Source organism: Pelodiscus sinensis, chromosome 7, assembly GCF_052426305.1.
Source record: "Pelodiscus sinensis isolate ZL-2025 chromosome 7, ASM5242630v1, whole genome shotgun sequence".
Taxonomy (NCBI): domain Eukaryota; kingdom Metazoa; phylum Chordata; order Testudines; family Trionychidae; genus Pelodiscus; species Pelodiscus sinensis.
In genome coordinates, this window is record NC_143058.1 from 73,291,200 (window position 1) to 73,306,312 (window position 15,113).

General features: G+C 49.1%; 1 protein-coding gene and 1 pseudogene across 2 annotated transcripts in view; both read left to right on the forward strand.

The window, feature by feature from the left end:
* Positions 1 to 2,641: 2,641 nt before the first annotated feature.
* LOC149524095 (uncharacterized) lies at positions 2,642 to 6,399 on the forward strand (annotated as a pseudogene).
* A 3,146-nt stretch (positions 6,400 to 9,545) lies between these two features.
* Positions 9,546 to 15,113, forward strand: part of COQ10B (coenzyme Q10B) — a 33,367-nt gene continuing 27,799 nt past the window's right edge. The window contains exons 1-2 of one of the 2 annotated variants that reach the window (XM_075934252.2): positions 9,582 to 9,701; positions 11,874 to 11,965. In XM_075934252.2, the coding sequence (XP_075790367.2) occupies positions 11,895 to 11,965 (71 nt within the window). In that variant the 5' untranslated portion in view covers positions 9,582 to 9,701; positions 11,874 to 11,894. Of the gene's footprint in view, positions 9,702 to 11,873; positions 11,966 to 15,113 lie in introns of both variants that reach the window. The other variant, XM_075934251.2, reaches the window with a different exon arrangement.

The following is a 15,113-nucleotide window of genomic DNA, read 5'->3' on the forward strand; positions in this document are numbered from 1 at the left end:
TGAGCAGCTCCAACTGTTCAGGTGCCATGGGGAGTGAGGAGGAGAGCGCGCTCTGTCTAAGCAGCTGGAGCTTGCGCAGTCCCAGGACTCCTACTCCCTCTTGCCCCCGCGTGGCGCAGGCAAGCAGCAGGGAGAAGGAAGTTGCCAGTACGCCACAGACCCAGGTGTTCAGGAAATGCACCAACTGTTTGGGGGAGTGGGAAGCAGCACACGTGCTTCCTGAGACCTGGACCTGGCACGCAGGATCCCCAGGTACTAGCCCCAGCTGTCCCTGTCTCCTCCCCCTGGCCAGAGCCCCCCATGAGTACCCTGCCCCAGCACCCTGTCCCCAGCACCAGCACCCTGTCCCCTGCCCCTACCAGCACCCAACCCCAGCACGCACCAGCACCCTGTCCCCTGCCCCAGCACCCTGTCCCCAGCACCAGCACCCTGTCCCCTGCCCCTACCAGCACCCAACCCCAGCACGCACCAGCACCCTGTCCCCTGCCCCAGCACCCTGTCCCCAGCACCAGCACCCTGTCCCCTGCCCCTACCAGCACCCAACCCCAGCACGCACCAGCACCCTGTCCCCTGCCCCAGCACCCTGTCCCCAGCACCAACACCCTGTCCCCTGCCCCTACCAGCACCCAACCCCAGCACGCACCAGCACCCTGTCCCATGCCCCAGCACCCTGTTTGTTGCCCCCACCAGCACAGTTGGGGTCACATTAGTGAGGGTCACATTAGTGAGGCTTGGTTTTTTTTGGGAGGGGTTGGTTTTTTGCATCTCACTTGTGTGACCCTGACTGACTTTTCAGTAAAACAGTTAGAGACCACTGCACTAAGCTATCTTCACTCGTGCCTCACACCACGACAGCACCCCTGCCTGTGCCAAGGAAGTTTTCTTTATAACAGCGTTTCTGAAACTGTGTTCCGCGGCACACCAGAGTGCCGTGAGGCAGTCAGAGATATGCCATGGAAAGTACAGAAAAAATCCTGTTCCCCCACCCCCGACAGAGCCCGTAGAAAGCTCCCGCTGTGGCTGCTCCCCCTCCCACCCACCCTGCAGGATGGCCCCGGTCCCCACAGGGCCTCTGGTGCCTTGCAGCCTCCTCCTCCTCCACGTGTGCAGGCAGCAGCTTTTACAGCGGCTGCTGCAGCTGGGTGGAAGAGAGGTGACCGGAGCTGAGGAGCCGCTCCCGGACCTCAGCATTTTAAAACTGCCGCCTGTGGGGACCCCGGCTCAGGCTCTGCCACCCCCACACTCCCTGCCCGTGGCGTGCTTGGGCTCTACTGCCCCCTCCCCAGGGTGCGCTTGGGCTCTGCTGCCCTTCCTCAGGGTGTGCTTGGTCTCTACTGCCCCCCTCGGGGTGCACTTGGGTTCTGCTTTCCCCCATGCGCTGCTGTTCTTTCTCCCCTGTGCTCCTCCCCAGCCTGCTGGGGAAGTGGCAGAGTTTATTCTGGCGGGGACAGTTGGGGTTTCTACTCTCCCCTCCCCCTGCACTGCCAGCAGAAAGCCTGGCCTGGTAGTGCAGCTGCGCTGGGTTCCCCACTGCATGGGACTGAGCACCCCTTCACACCCCTCCCCCCCCCCAAGGAACAAGAGCACGCTCCCAGGATGCTTTCCCTGCTGCAGCAGGGTGCCAAGCCAGGTAAGCGTCCCCCCCTCATGCCCAGGCCCCTCATACAAACCCCCCTCAAGCGCCTCTCCCTGCTAAGACCCTGCATTCCCAGCTTGCTCTGACACCCTGCCCCAAATCCCCTCCTGCACCTTTCCTCCTGGCCAGACACTCTGCCCCAATATCCGCTCCTGGCCAGACATTCTTCCCCAAGACCTCTCGTCTACCCTCCCTTCCGGCCAGACACATGACCTCATTTACCATTTGTTTATTATTATCCTTACTTTTTTGTGGTCTACGTTTTCAGACTGTTATTAGGGCAGTCTTCTGGGAGGGGGGGGGGTCATGGCGCATTTCAACCCCCAGGTGTCCCAGGTCCAGTAGGTTTTTTCTTTTGCTCATCAAATTTTCCCTGGAGCTGTTCATTTTTGTTTTTGTTTTTTGTTTTTGTTGGTTTTTTGTTTTTTTTTTGGCTTGACAAAAAGATCTTTGGTGTTCCCTATTAAAAAAAAATTGTTTGGTATTCCTCAGTCTTAAAAAGTTTAAGAAACACTGCTTCACGAGGTCCATGGCAAAGTCAATGCGGCAATCCCTTATACATATGTTTCCAATTTTCAAAATAACTATTTTAACTGGGAGTGTGAGCCATTTAAAGGCTATAGTATTTAAGTTTAAGAATTGAAGTGGGATTTTTTTTCGGGGTGGGGAACCTAAGAGAGAAAAAGTTAAATCCTAGTGAGGAAAATAGTAAGGCACATAAACCTGTCAAATTAAGTGTAAACATATAATAAGGAAAGCCAGAAAGGAATTTGAAGAACAGCTAGCCAAACACTCAAAAAGTAATAGCAAAATTTTGTTAAGTATATCAGAAGCAGGAAGCCGGCTAAACAACCAGTGGGGCCACTAGACGAGATGCTAAAGGACATCTCAAAGACAATAAGATAATTGCAGAGAAACTAAATAAACTCTTTGCTTTAGTCTTCACAGCTGAGGATGTTGGGGAGATTCCCAAATCTGAGTAATTCTTTTTAGGTGACAAATCTGAGAAATTGTCCCAGGATTAGGTGTCAGAGGAGGTTTTGGAAGAAATTGCTAAGTTTTGAAATTCCTTATCTGCATTTCATTGGCTGAATGCCCAAAGTCCCCCTCTCAGGTGCATCTCCAAAGTTAGCTTAACCCTTTTCCTCGCTCTCCAGAGAAGTCAGACTCTCCTCCGCAGCTCCTATTCATGACAGGGGAAGAAGCTGGAGCCGCAAATGGCTCTGCATGCATGTACTCCCCTTCCCCTTTTCCTGGCTGGAGGAACAAAGCAACGACTTTGTGGGAAACTTTTCCTGCTGCTCCATTGGCCAGATTCGGCCAATGAAGCAGCAAGAAGCAATGCCTGGAACAGGAAGCCTGAGAACAGTGCAGGGTGCAAAATCAGACCTGGCCGCTACCTTGCCCGTGAAGGTACCTGGCCGCTACCTTGCCTGCTGCTGCCAAGGCCATGTCCCCACTGGTCTGTGAACTGCTCCACCTCTGCCTTGCGCCACGTGCATGCACCGTGCACTCACACCTGCTGGAGAGCTCTGTGGGGCCACTGGAGTCCATCATTGGCCTGAGCACCTTCTTCTTGGCCTTCCTGGTGCTGGCAGGCTGGATCATGGCCAGCCTGAAGAGCTACAAGAAGCACGACTGAGTGGACCAGTTCCCATCTGTGACCGGTCCTCCCAGCCAGACGCCCTGTGTTCCTGGTTCCATTCCACACTCAGCCCTTGGACTGCTAACTTATTCTGTCTCTGTGGAGCGGCTGGCTGCCATGTGGGAGAGATCTGCATCTACTACAATGAATCAACCCTGTTACAGACACTGGGAAAAAAAAGTAAGTGCCACCCAGACCCTGCACCCCCCACTGCCTCTGCGCCAAGACCCTGCACTCCCAGCCTGCTCCTGCCCCCCACACCTGCCCACCATGGGAGCTATCCGACAGCCACAACTGGCTGCCCCAGGGTTGGTCCCACCTAGAGCAGAGGGCTAGACTTGATGACCTTCTGAGGTCTCTTCCAGCTCTATGGTTCTATGATTCTATCTGCCTGGGGATCACAGGGTGGTGGTTGTAGTCCTATCCCCACCCATTGTATTAATAGAGTACTTGATCCGTATGAAACGCTGACATTCCTGAAGAGCCAAAATCCCAATAATATGAACGTAGGATCCTGATCACAGTCTTTGTTAAGAATCTCTCACATATGCCCAAACTGGACAGGCCTGGTCTGAGGCCTGGGTCCTAACAATAGACAATATTTGGCTAAAGAAAAGTTGAGATAGACAAGAGACAACCTTGTTTGTATAACTGAACATAAAACAAGCTGAGACTGCAGAACCCAAGGTGGAGAGCAGTAATTGGGGGACTTATGAGTTACGGGCACATAACTCGCAGAGAGGGGCCTCAGATTATATTCTGTGGTTCAGGAAGAGATAACAAGTACATACTCCCTGAATGCCAACCAGAGTTCAGGGTGAGGGCTAGCATGTCAGCATAAGTTTTAGCATTCATCCCTCACAGATGCCAACCTGAGCTCAAGGGGATGCATTGGTAAACCATATGCAATTGTCATTGCTGTGTACTGTTTACTGTTCTCTCTGCTTTAAGACCCTCTGGGAATGTACCTGTGGGCAAACCTGTCTGGGAAGTGCCACCCGCCATTTCCATGGACCTGAAATCAGGACTTAACTTATACCTTGCAAGAGGAAAAGTTTGAGGGAAAACATCTGTGTAATAGCAAACATGTTAACCTGAGCTATGGGCAGAGCAATGATGTAATCTTTTAAATTATTGGCTTATTGTGCTCATTATGTCTTGCTGCTAGAACCTATCCAGGGCTCAGGAACTCCCACCCCATCACTTCTGTCCATCCATTGGCACCCTATATAATCTATTGTAATCAATTGTTTGGCAGTATCACTGAGCTTAATAAGCGAAGTGACACTCTACCATCTGTGTGTAATAAAAGGCCTTGTGCTTGAATCTACATGGTGTCAAACTTCTGTTCCTTCAATTCTACTTTCAGTCTATAAGAAATGATGAAAGTGACTACATTGCTGAACTCCACTATCAAATGTATGCTGATCCAGTAAATAAACTCTATCTTGTTTTTCTGCAACTTCTTGTTCACAAAACGAATAGGATCAACAAGTTATTTCAACTTGAAATAGTTAATCTTGTTGCCTAATTAATGCTGTTTTATCAGAATTTGGTGTAAAGAATCATGAAACAGTGTGTCTTTATAACATGGTCATGCATCATAAATTTAAATCTAATAGAAACTATATGCCTGTCTCAAGCTACGTCTATATTGCACCTCTCTTACGCAAAAGCCTATGAAAATAAATTGTGGATTAGCATATTGCCATGCTTCATTTGCATAATTAGGATCTGTTTTTGCGCAAGAGGCTTTTGCACAAAAAGGAGCTGTGTAGATAGGTCCTTTCTGAGCAAAACCCCCCTCTTCAGCAGGAGCTGTTCTTCCTGAAAAAATGAGGAAGAACAGCTCTTGCGCAAGAGGGAGCTTTTGTGCAAAAAGGAGCCATCTACACAGCTCCTTTTTGCGCAAAAGCCTCTTGTGCAAAAATGGCCCCTAATTAATTATGCAAATGAAGTGTGGCAATATGCTAATCCACACTTCATTTGCATAGGCGTTTGCACAAGAGAGGTGCAGTATAGATGCAGCCTCAGGCTGTGTCTACACAGGCGCAATCTTGCACAAAAGCAGCCGCTCTTGCGCAAAAACTTGCTGCCTGTCTACACTGACCACTTGTGTTCTTGCGCAAGTAAACTGGCGTTCTACTGTAGGAAATCAGGGCTTCTTGCGCCAGAACTCTGACACTCCCGCTCAGGAATAAGCCCTTTTGCGCAACTGTTCTTGAGCAAGAGGCCAGTGTAGACAGGCAACATGAATTTCTTGCGCAAGAAAGCCCTATGGTTAAAATGGCCATCAGAGCTTTCTTGCGCAAGAGAGCGTCTACACTGGCATGGATGCTCTTGCACAAAAGCACATCTCTTGCGCAAAAGCACATGCCAGTGTAGACACTCTCTTCCAGAAGAGTTTTTGCACAAGAACTCTTCCACAAAAGAGTTCTTGTGCAAGAAGCTGCCAGTGTAGACATAGCCTGATCAGAGTTTAACTTTGGATCAGCATTGCAATCTGAGTTAATAAATGCAAGTATTTCCTCATATACAGCAGAGCAGATGTTGAGACTGCATCCTTGAGTTTGCTAAGCAAATAAAGCTCTGACTGCCTCCAAATGTCCATCTTCTAGAATCAATCAGTGCTCTGAGCCCTTCAGTGTTCTAAGACCTATAAAACCTGAATTCTCAACCCTGTCTTCTCTGTCCTTACGTAGAGGGAATCATATCAAGTTGAAACAACAGTGGAGAAATCTGGGGGCAGTCTTATGGATAAACACAGAAGATAGCACAGTTTAGCTAGAAGTTGCAAAACACAGAGATGAAGTTGGTGATAAAGAGTTTGTTGAGCTAGGAATTTATTGTCCTTACTATTCTTACTTTGCCCTTTTGCATTGCAGCTGTGGAATGTACAGTGTCACAAATGAACTTGATAAAAACCAAGTTAAAGAACAGACTGCAGGACAGTCTAATTGAAAATACCTTAAGGATCAGGGCCTATATGCATCGAAATAAGATTTGTTGCAAACAGTTTCAACCACCCAAAGAGATTATATCCTTGTTTAATGATGAGCTTTATGTAGTTGTTAATAGTAATGATACTATAGATGACTCTGGGGAGGATATCTTTTGAAAAGGCTCAGGTGAAAGAAAAGCAGGACAATGTAGCACTTTAAAGACTAACAAGATGGTTTATTAGATGATGAGCTTTCGTGGGCCAGACCCACTTCCTCAGATCAAGCTCATCATCTAATAAACCATCTTGTTAGTCTTTAAAGTGCTACATTGTCCTGCATTTTGCTTCAACTACCCCAGACTAACACGGCTACATTTCTATCACTGGGAAAGAAAAGGATTTCTTTTAAAAAAGTAAGCAAGGATTTTCAAAATGACTCATTGCAACTGAACTATCTGACCTCTGCATTTCAAATTTTGTTCTAGGTACAAAATTGTTTTTTCAGTAATTTAGTAAGAACTATTTTTCATAGAGGAAGGTTACAAGTGCATAATTCCACACACTCTTTTAGAAAAGGATTTTTGAAAAATTAAAGTAAAATTAATGAGGTGTGCTCTAATAGCCAGGGCCCGACAAATTATACAAGTAGCAAGTAGACTGTAACCTGGAAGAGCCGGGTTCGGGTGATCTGTGCATACGCAGAACGATCAGGGTTCAGCGAGCCCTGCTAATAGCAATTCATTTAGGGTACGTCTAGACTACATGGCTCTATTGACGGAGCCATGTAAAATAGTTTATTCTTCATAGTCAAATTAAAATAAAAATGGCCACCGTACTGTGCCAACGATCAGCTGATCCAGCACAGCCCGGCAGTCTAAATGCGGCGCGGTCGACAAGGGAAGCCTTTGTTGACTGCTCCGGTATGCCTCATGAAACGAGGTTTACTGGAGTGGTCGACAAAGGCTTCCCTTGTAGACCATGCCTTGTCTAAACTGCTACGCTGCGCTGGATCAGCTGATCGTCGGTGTTCTTGCGGAAATACTGTGCTGCTCCCGTTCGGACAAAAGCCCTCTTCCGCAAATCAGTGTAGACAGCACAGTACTGTTTTGTGCAAAAAAGCCCTGATGGCTAAAATGGCAATCGGGGCTTTTTTGCACAAAAGCACGTCTAGACTGGCACGGACGCTTTTCCGCAAAAAGTGCTTTTGCGGAAAAGTGTCCGTGCCAATCTAGATGCTCTTTTCCAAAAATGCTTTTAACGGAAAACTTTTCCATTAAAAGCATTTCTGGAAAATCGTGCCAGTCTAGACGTAGCCTTAGCATACATCTACTTAGCATCCTTAGCTTGAAATAAACTACGCAATTTGAGCTATGCAAATTGCATAGCTTATTTTGAGCTTACTTCAAAAGAATCTATTTTGAAATTGACCGCTATTCTGAAATGTCCCATAAGCCTCGCGGAACAAGGTTTACCGACATGTCGGAATAGCAAGGCCGTTATTTTGAAAGATATTTCCAAATAATGAGCGCTCTGTGAAGACATGGAAAATGCTATTTTGGAATACCAGTAGTATCCCAAAATGGTACCACAGTGTAGGTGTACCCTTAGAGCCCATATACCAGGAAAATGGGCCTACATGCAGCCTTTGCTTAGGTATGTAACTTCTTCAGGGTCACCAAGCTGACTCCATAACCCTGAAAGCCCCAGACCTTCATTTGTATTTGAGTAAAATACACAAGGTAAACTTCTTCCTTGCTGTGCACAAAGTAGTAATATTTGGATTTAGTTGCACCACCAGTGCTCCTTAGGAATAATAAATATAAAAACATTAAAGACTAACAAAACATGTAGATGGTATCATGAACTTTGTGGGTACAACCCACTTCAGATGACTGGAGCATTAACATTTCAGATCCAAGAATAAATAAGGGAAGGGGGAAATGGAAGGGGGGGGAGTGAATTAGAGTGTTCAAGTTACTAGGAGGTGATAAGAACAATTTGCACCTTCTCTAAGTGCCCATTGTTTAGTTGGTTAAGTCACTAAGATGTGGAATAGTGATAGAAATGTAGCCCTGTTAGTCTGGGGTAGTTGAAGCAAAATGCAGGACAATGTAGCATAACAAGATGGTTTATTAGATGATGAGCTTTCGCGGGCCAGACCCACTTCCTCAGATGTGGAAGGTAGCCTGCTAGCCAGCCAATATCTTTACTCGTATCTCTATGATGGGAATCGAACCTGCAAATGAAATTAAGTTCCAATCCTGCCCTGTGTATTTGGCTTGTGGAATTGGCCTGAAACAACACGGTGGCTTTGAGATCCATTAATAAGTGCCCAGGCAGGTAAAAGTGGAGGGGTAGGCGCTACAGGGAAGGGTGGACGGAGTGGGGGAACTGGAGGGTGGGGGCTACAGGGAAAAGTTAGATGGGCAAGGGCTCCAGGGAGGGGCGGGGGAACTGGAGGGGCGGGGGCTACAGGGAGGGGCGGGGGAACTGGAGGGGCGGGGGCTACAGGGAGGGGCGGGGGCTACAGGGAGGGGCGGGGGAACTGGAGGGACGGGGCTACAGGGAGGGGCGGGGGAACTGGAGGGGTGGGGGCTACAGGGAGGGGCGAGGGAACTGGAGGGGCGGGGGCTACAGGGAGGGGCGAGGGAACTGGAGGGGCGGGGGCTACAGGGAGGGGCGGGGGCTCCAGGGAGGGGCGGGGGAACTGGAGGGGCGGGGGCTCCAGGGAGGGGCGGGGGAACTGGAGGGGTGGGGGCTCCAGGGAGGGGCGGGGGAACTGGAGGGGCGGGGGCTACAGGGAGGGGCGGGGGAACTGGAGGGGCGGGGGCCCCAGGCCAGGCCGGCAGGCAGTGGCGGGCTGGCGCCCGGCCCGAGCAGCGGCGAGTCTGTATTGGCCGGGCAGGAGCCGAGAGGGAGCCCCGAGACCGGCCGTAGCGGAGCAGCTGCGGGCGGGCGGGCGGGCGGGCGGGCGGGCGGGGGGGGGCTGGCTCCGCCCCCTGAAGCGCAGCCCGCGAGGGGCAGACGCGCCCCAGGGCCTTATCTCGCCTCGCCTCGCCCCGCCCCAGCTCGCGCACTTGTGCGCAGCCGCCCCGTCCCGCTCAGCCTTATGTAACCCCGCCAAAGCCCGCCCCCCGCCTCGTGACTGCGCGCGGCCCCGCCGCCCTGCCCGCGCTCGCGCGCCCGAGTCATGGGGTGGGTGTGGGCGGGGGTGTGTTGAAGGTAGGGCCTGACGGTTCACGTCGCAAGGACGAGGCGGCATTCGGGGATGCTGATTGGCGGCGGGAGAGCGGCCGCTGCGCGCTGATTGGTGTGTTAGAGAGGGGGCGGGTCACGGCGCTGGCCGCAGGCGCGCGCCGCGAGGGTGACCGACCAGGATGGGGCGGTGAGGCAGCGGGGCCGAACATGGCGCGCAGCGGCCGGGTGCTGGGGAAAGTGCTCGCCGAGCGGCTGACGGCGCCGCACCGGAGCGTGCTCAGGTAGGCAGGGTCCTAGAGTCCGGCCGGTCGCGCGCCCGTGGGGCGGTGGAAAGGGGCTGCGGGGGGGTCTCGCACTGCCCCCGCCGCCTCCTCCTCCTCCTCCCACCGCCTGGGAAGTGGGACCCTCCCTCGGGCGTGAGGTGCGGCCCCTGCTCGCTGCATCCGGCGCGGAGGGGCCACAATGCACGGCATTGGCATTCGCCGCGCCGTCAGTCGGCTCCAGAGTGAACGCGTCGGCGCCGCCCAGAGTAACTGCTCGCGCCTGTCGGAGCCTGCGGGCTGAGGATTTGGGGTCGAGGATCCCCGGGCTCTTGCCTGCTCAGGGGCGACACGCGGGTAGATCACCGAGGGGGCGATACCGCCACGGGGATATGGTGCAGACTTCACTGCGCGGCACGCTGGATCAGCGGAGGAAAGCGGGGAGGAGGCAGCGCCCTGCACGGTCTCTTCCTTCTCAGTTCCCGGACGGCTTAAGTAACGGAAAGGCAGTTCCTTTGCACACACACTACCTAGTGGGTATAGGCCTTAATCCTGAGACTTGCAATATAGGTACATTCCTGTGTAAATGGGTAATTTTAGGAAATTGCATCTTTAGATTTGGTTCTACCTTAGCACTGTGTTCCTTATTCATAGTTAATTTAGCTGTGGCAACGTCTTTTGCTCTCCCCTTATTACTTTTGGAGTGCTAAAAACTTTTTGAAGCAAAATGCAGGACAATGTAGCACTTTAAAGACTAACAAGATGGTTTATTAGACGATGAGCTTTCGTGGGCCAGACCCACTTCCTCAGATCAAGTGGGTCTGGCCCACGAAAGCTCATCATCTAATAAACCATCTTGTTAATCTTTAAAGTGCTACATTGTCCTGCATTTTGCTTCAACTACCCCAGACTAACACGGCTACATTTCTATCAAAAACTTTTTGGGCTGTGTATGGTTCTTCCCTGTCTCTTTCTGCCCCAAGGCACAGCCTGGATAGTGCTTGTTCCCACTAACCTTCTAAGAGGCTGTTGACTTTAACCAATGAGGGAGATAATACATTGGATCCTATTTTGTGACTTGAAGGGCCGACTTTGTAACTTGTTTTAGTGTCTTTTGAAGATCAAGTCTGAAAGGAAATGTAAAGAATTAACAATTTACAAACTTTCACTCTCCCTTTTACCCAAGCATATATCATTTTGGGGTAGATTTCAAACATGTTTCAAGATTTGTCATGACATTTTAATAAATGCAAAGTTGATTAAGAGTCAAGAGCTACCCACTTTGTGTGTCGGACAGTTCTGTTAAACCTAGTCTTTCAGTGATATAGGCAGATTATGTTTTCCTTCGTTTTCATCTGGAAAACAGAATGAATTCAGATTATTTCTCTGAGTGAAATTCAGCCTTCTTTATTAGGGAGCTGCAGGGTGTGCCTTTTATGTTAAGGGTGAAGTGTTGTATGGTTCCCCTCTCCCTCCCGCTTAAAACTGGTAATAAGTTTGGAATAGAAATCAGTTCGTGATGTCATAAACAACATTCAGTTGTTTGACACAAGGACTGAACTAGAAATATGTAGGATCTTGCTCTTTTCCTCTGTGGAGGAGAAAAAACAATCATTTTATGACTTGTACACATTCAAATGAAATTTAATGTGGGCTGGGATATTAAAATAGTTAATCTTTGTTAAATAAAAGTAGCCCTTTAAAAATATTTAATGTGTATGGTTTTTGAGGACAAACTCCATTCCCAGAAACATGTCTAACACAGAAAAGTCTGTTATATAGAACCTTATTGGAAAACTACCTAATAATACTGGAATATGGTTATTATAACTTATTTTTTAAATGTGGTACATAGGTGCATTTGATCCAGGTGTAAATTGTCTTAAAATGATGATGTGTTCAGGATTTTAAGTCAATCCGTGACCGGGAGACAAAGAATGATGGGGAGTGTATCTATTACTAATTTTTTATAAGTTCTGTTAATGATCTACCAAATGCTTAGCTATAGATCCATGCTATACCAAACTATATAAACTTGTCTTTGGTATATGCATATACAAGTGTTAAATACATACTTCTGCCTACCTATTAATATTCTAATAAATGATGTGCTATTAATAAAAGAGGAGGAGACATTCAGACATACACTCTAATATAAAGCACTTTGGCCTGTGTTTTTTCCTTGTCACCTAGTGCAGAGAGGAGCACTGTGGAATGCTGCTCGATTTTGTGAAAAGTTGCCTGTGGTATTTTAACACTGGGCAGCTGCTTACAACCCCTCCAATGTGAGTGCTTTGCTCTGCCTGTGTGTTGAGCACCAAACTAACTAATGTGGGAGACATTGACGTCCACCAGGTTATGGAATGAGATCAGCTTATGTTACATAGGATCGTAGGCCATAAAACAGCCAAAAGATGACGTTAATTTTATGAAATAGACATTTGAAATGCTATGAGCATGGTTATACTAGCACATCCTTAGTACTAATCTGACTTTTCTATCATTTCTTAAATCTCTCTCTTTTAGTACTTGAGTCTAATAAACTTTAATCTTAAAAAAACCTAGAGCTCTGTTTTAAATTTAATAAAAATCCTGGTATATAATTTGAGCATATTAGATACAGTAGTAACTTCTTGTTCTGTGAATAATCGTAGCCATCTGGTACCATAGTTGCCCTATGAGCAAAATAAGGCTGGCGGGACAGATCCAGCCTGCCAAGCCATTGGATCTGGCCCGCGAATGCAGCATGGAGCGTCAGGAAGACTCCCTGCTTGTCCCACCTCCTCCTGCACACCACTCAGAAAAGTTGTTGATGGGCCATTTGTGTTTCACCACTGGGGCTAGGACAAAGGCTTCATGCTCTGCCCTTACCCCTAGCACAATCCCATTGGCTGATTTCTGGCCAATGGGAACTTCCTGTTTGAAGACCAGGCAGCGTGCAAAGCACCACTTCCCCCATCCTCTCCAGCTTTTATTCACAGATGCACATGACCTCTGCAGCCTGTGTGGGGACGGGGCAGGCAGAGAGCCTGCCTGAGAAACATGCTGGGCTGCTGGCTGGGAGTAACCTAGGTAAGCCTCCCAGTCAGAACCTGTTTCTGGCACCCCAGCCTCTTCCTTCCCCCAACCTTCTGCCTCCCCCACTCCTGTCCCTCTACCCCATATAAGCCAAACCTTCTTCACCCTCTCCTGCACCTATATCCCCTCCCAAATGCTTCACCACAATTCCATGTCCTAGGTCACAACCCAAAACCCTCTATCCCCCCCTGCATCCCAGTCCTCTGCCACAGATCAGTCCCCTCCTACTTTAGGTCACAACACAAGTCTCTGTACCCCTTCCTACACCCTGTCCCAGGTTACAACGCCTTCCTGTCCTAGGTCACAGTTCAAACCCTTGCACTCCAATCCCTTGCCCCAGGCCACAAGCCCTTTCTGCCTCTTGCATCCCAGTCCTGAGACCCAGGTCATAACTGCCCCCTTTCTCAAATTTCTTCACAGACACAACATGCATCCCTTTACCCCAAGCTCCCTTCTGCACTCAACCTCCATTCCAGACCCTGTGCCTCCTCCATTAATATCATGGAAGAGTGTGGCCCTTGACCATTTAAAAAAATCTTGGAGTAGCTTCCCATCAAAAATAATTGCTCGCTCCTGCCCTAGCATTGGGAGGTGAAGCAGTAAATGATTGTAACTAGATACAGTAAAACCTGTGCTATCCAGCACTTAACTACCCAGAAAACTTTAGAAAGTGGCAAATTTCCTAGGGCAGTGTTTCCCAAATAGTGCAAGGGTTCAATGAAAAAATTCGACTCCTCTGCCTCCTGCAGAGTCCGTAGGCAGCTCCCATTGGCGCTTTGCCGGCAGATGCGGGCTTCTGGCATTGCACGGCTCTGGCCACTCAACCACCCACTGCAGCTGGCCCACCACCGCGCATGGTGCAGCCCCCTCGCCATCCCACAGGACTGCCCCTGTCCCACGGGGCCTCTGTCCCACGGGGAAGCTTTTACAATGGCCATTGCTGCTGGGAGGAGGAGGGGTGACCAGATCCGAGGCGCTGAGTAGCGGCTCTTGGACCTTGGCGTTTTTAAACTGCTGCCTGTGCAGAACTCTGTTCAGGCTCGGCTGTCCCCCCATCCCTCCCCCACCCAGGGCGTGCTTGGGCTCTGCTGCCCCCCATGCACTGCCACTCTCTCTCCACCACACCCCTCCCCATCCTGCTGGGGAAGTGGCAGAGTTTGGTCTGGCGGAGAAGGTTGGGGTTTCTACACCATCCCCATTCCCTGCCAGTGGGAAGCCTGACCTGGTGCTGCATTCCTTGCTGCTTGGGAGGGGTGGGGGACTGAGCTCCCTCTCCCACCCCGAGAAACAAGAGCATGCTGCCTGGAGGCTTTCCCTACTGCAGCAGGGTGCCAGGCCAGGTAGGCGTCCCCCCTCATGCCCAGACCCTGCAGCCAAATCCCCCTCACTCACTCCCCTCTCCCTGCCAAGACCCCCATATTCCCAGCATGCTCTGACATCCTGCCCCAAGACCCCTCCTGTACCCTCCCTCCTGGCCAGACACCCTGCCCCAAGCTGGGCTGGGCAGCTGGGACCCACAGATAACCGGAATTTTTAGATAACCGGAACACCTTAATCCCTGAGCATGCTGGATAACACAGGTTTTACTGTAATAGTAAAAAGTATACTAAGATTTGAAAGCTAGCTGTCCTATTGCTAGGGAGGGGTGAATGCAGGACTAGAAACCAAGTACTTCTGAATTCTGACATGAGCGCTGCTGCTATCTGCCCTCTGAGGCCCTGAATGAATCACTAATACTCTACATCTATTTTTCTATTTGAAAATTGGAGATATTCAGGGTTTGAAAATGGATGAATAATAAGCACTGTTTTATATAAGTAAATACTTTGCTACTATAAGTGACCTTGCAAGAGTTAAGAGCCTGCCTGATTCAGGAGAGTGCATATATATCTATATATATATACACTAAATATGCTTAAGTCCCACTGGCATCAGTGGGGCTTGAGCACGTATTTAAGTGATATTTTATAAGGATGCTTTCCTGAATCAGGGCAAAAGACAGCACGTTCTTGTGATACGTTTTATTTTCAGATATAATCAAAATTATATAAATGGATGAAACAGTATTTCATATGAAACCTCACCAGGCTTTTAACCATGGAATTTCTTTTTATGTCTATCATACCATCTGCCTTGAATGGTATTAAAATTCTAAGCCAAACATTATCTGTCAGCAATTATTTCTCAAACATTGTTTTTATTTATTTTGTGTTGTGGTGTGTAACTTTTAGTATTGGGATTTGGAAACTGCAAATTAAGTCAAGCTGACCAATGGTTTTAAGTATTTTTACTGTAACACTACAGAAATAGAAATACACATTTATTTTTGACAAGGTACTATGCATAGTTAATAAC